This window comes from Lolium perenne, chromosome 7 (assembly GCF_019359855.2).
Source record: "Lolium perenne isolate Kyuss_39 chromosome 7, Kyuss_2.0, whole genome shotgun sequence".
In the NCBI taxonomy this organism is placed as follows: Eukaryota; Viridiplantae; Streptophyta; class Magnoliopsida; order Poales; family Poaceae; genus Lolium; species Lolium perenne.
This window is the reverse complement of record NC_067250.2, coordinates 135,798,340-135,801,016: the sequence shown is the minus strand read 5'-3', so window position 1 is coordinate 135,801,016 and position 2,677 is coordinate 135,798,340. Positions and strand designations below refer to the sequence as shown.

The 2,677-nt window shown below is 52.0% G+C and overlaps 1 protein-coding gene across 1 annotated transcript; it reads left to right on the top strand.

Annotated features, from left to right (window-relative positions):
• Positions 1-449: 449 nt before the first annotated feature.
• LOC127301712 (myb-related protein 2) lies at positions 450-2,280 on the top strand. Its single transcript, XM_051331974.2, has 4 exons — positions 450-831; positions 916-992; positions 1,074-1,316; positions 1,418-2,280. Exons 1-4 carry the CDS (start codon positions 717-719, stop codon positions 1,856-1,858), a joined length of 876 nt encoding a protein of 291 aa, XP_051187934.1. The 5' UTR covers positions 450-716; the 3' UTR covers positions 1,859-2,280.
• The last annotated feature ends 397 nt before the right edge of the window (positions 2,281-2,677 follow it).

Here is a 2,677-nt window from a genome sequence, read left to right as displayed (position 1 = left end):
GTGGGGCAGCGAGAATCCAACAAAGAGGAACCGGTGAACAAGTGTGAGAAAACAGCAAGAGAACAATGCACAAACACCGGCCTCTTTTCTCCCCCTCCATCTCTCTCCTTCATCTTTTCTTTCATACCTATAGTTTTTCTTCTTCTCTCTCGATCTCTCTCCATCCTTTCGATGAGAGAGTAGTAGGAGAGAACCTTGCAGTTGAACTGTTTTGCTTTCCCCTGCCTACTGCCTCCCAAAGATTCCCTCCCTTTCAGGTCAAAGAAGTGAAAGCTAAAGGGGCAACCGACTAGGTGCGAGTGACGTGGCCTCGAGGTCTAAAAGATGGCCGGCCCCAGCTACCTCATGCGCTATATTCCCTCGCACATTCGCGCGGCCGGCCGGCCTCGATCACACGATCGACGAGGGAGGAAGAGGAAGAGGAATCGGAGGAGGGGGAATATATCTGAGTAGTGGAGTCCAAGGAAAGGAACCAACTGAGGATTAGCCACCACTCTATAAGAGGCAGCCTCGCCCGGAATCCAAGTGTGCTGTGCTGTGTGCATGCGCATTTGCTAGTGACCTCTGCCTCTCTCTGCAACTGCTGTTCGCCACCACCAAGAGATAGGGATCGCCTGTATCTCCGGTCTGTCGCCGGCTCGCCGCGGCTTCTCATTTATGCTGCACGCGCCGCTGATCCTGCGGCAGTACAGGGCACGGTGCTGGGCGCGCTGGAAATGTCATCCTCCGATCAGCAGCACGGCGGTGGCGAGGCCAGGACGCGGCTCAGGTGGACACGCCAGCTGCACCAGCAGTTCGTCGGCGCCGTATCCGAGCTGGGCGGCGCAGAGAGTAAGTCGATCGATCGATCATTCGCCGACGTGGATGGTTGCTCGCAACGAGTCTTCTGTGTCTGATCGTTGGTTGGCATTTCAGGAGCGACGCCCAAGTCCGTGCTGAGGGCCATGGGCGTGCAGGGGCTCACCCTGTACCATCTCAAGAGCCACCTCCAGGTGCGTCCACACTAAAGCTGAATTATCTGTCTAGAGAGCACTGAATTATCATGTGAAGTTGACCTCTAATAATTTCTGCAGAAGTATCGGCTGGCAGTGAGCCGCAACCTCGGGAACAGCGGTGGAAGCCTCAACGAGCGATCATCCTCGTCCGAGAGCCAGCCCAACCAGTGCCATGACGATAGCACCACTGCGTCGTATACATTTGCTTGCGCCGACGGAGAAGCCCACGACGACGATGATGCCAAAGGTGCTCTCTGTGATCCTTCCATGCAGATGCAGATGCAGAGGGAGGTGCAGAGGAAGCTTTTCGAGCAGATAGAGGTAAAGAAATTAAACCCCAAAAAATCGAGAGTTTGTTTGTTGTGATGGTCAGTTCTTGGTAGCTGAGCTGATCGGGCGTTGGTTTGTTCTGTCCATGGCAGGTCCAGAGGCACCTGCAGCTGAGGATGGAGGCGCATGGGAGGTACCTACAGTCCGTGCTGCGGAGGGCGCAGCAGGTCCTTGCCGACAACTGCCTGGCCAGCTCGCCCGACGCCGCCAAGCCGGAGTTCTCGGAGCTCGTCTCCGCGGCGGACACAGAGTGCCTCTCCTCCTCGTCCCTGCAGCGGCGACACCGCTCTGTCGACAGCAGCTGCGTGACGTCGTCCTCGTCGGACGCAGAGAGCAAAGCCGCCGGATCAAAGAGGCTCTACACCAGCATGAACTGCCACCACCACCGCGACTACACCGTCGAGCAGCCGGTGCAGGACAAGAGAACGTTCCCATTCCTGCAGCGGATGCAGGCAGAGCAAGAAGCAGAGGCAGCAGCAGAGCCAGAAGAGGCAGATGATGGCAGCTCCTCGGAGATTGATCTGAACATGTAGGGAAGAAAAATGGAAGGAAGGAACATCGTGCAGGGTAATGCGACAGCGAGTGATTGGTGGGATCAGGGTGGCCTTCATGGTTGGGACTTGGGACCAGGCTTTTCTGAGCAATGCCTGTCTTCTCCTGCAACAGCTAGCTAATTCTGCTACTGCTACTGCTCCTGATTCTATGATATATATTCTATATAGTATCTATGATTGCATCTGGTTCTTGTGTTTCATGCACCCTGTAAAGAAGGCATAATTGGAATTGGCGGCAAGGCATTCCCAGCCCAGCCGAAGATGTATTCGGCATGCTTGAGGGTCAGGAACATATAAAACTGTCGTGTGACATTGTCATGTATGCAATCAATGAGAATGTGCCTTACAAGGTATTGTAGAAAAAATAATTTTGCATTAGGAAGCATGCTTTGGGATCTAAATTATGTTTATATTTTCACACCTGAACAAAAATAGGCTGCAGGCCAAGTTTAGTTACAGTAGATAGATGCCACAGCTAGCTCTCACAGCAGTAACAAGTACACAATAAGTAAATCAATTTTGTACGGCAGAAGCAGGCTACAACTTGTCATAGTTTTTCTTAAGGAGAACAGAACGAAAGCATCAATAAACTGAGCATTATTCTGAAAATTGGCTTTCGGCGGCGACGTAATGGCACTGTCATGATTTTACTTGTTTTTTTTCTTAACTACACATACTAATAATGAACAAAATTAGGTACATTCCAAAGAGACAGGTGCATGGCAACTGTCTGTACCTGATTCCATGAGTCCTCTCCTGCAACACTGAACTTATGCTTCTTAAAATATTGATCTCGTG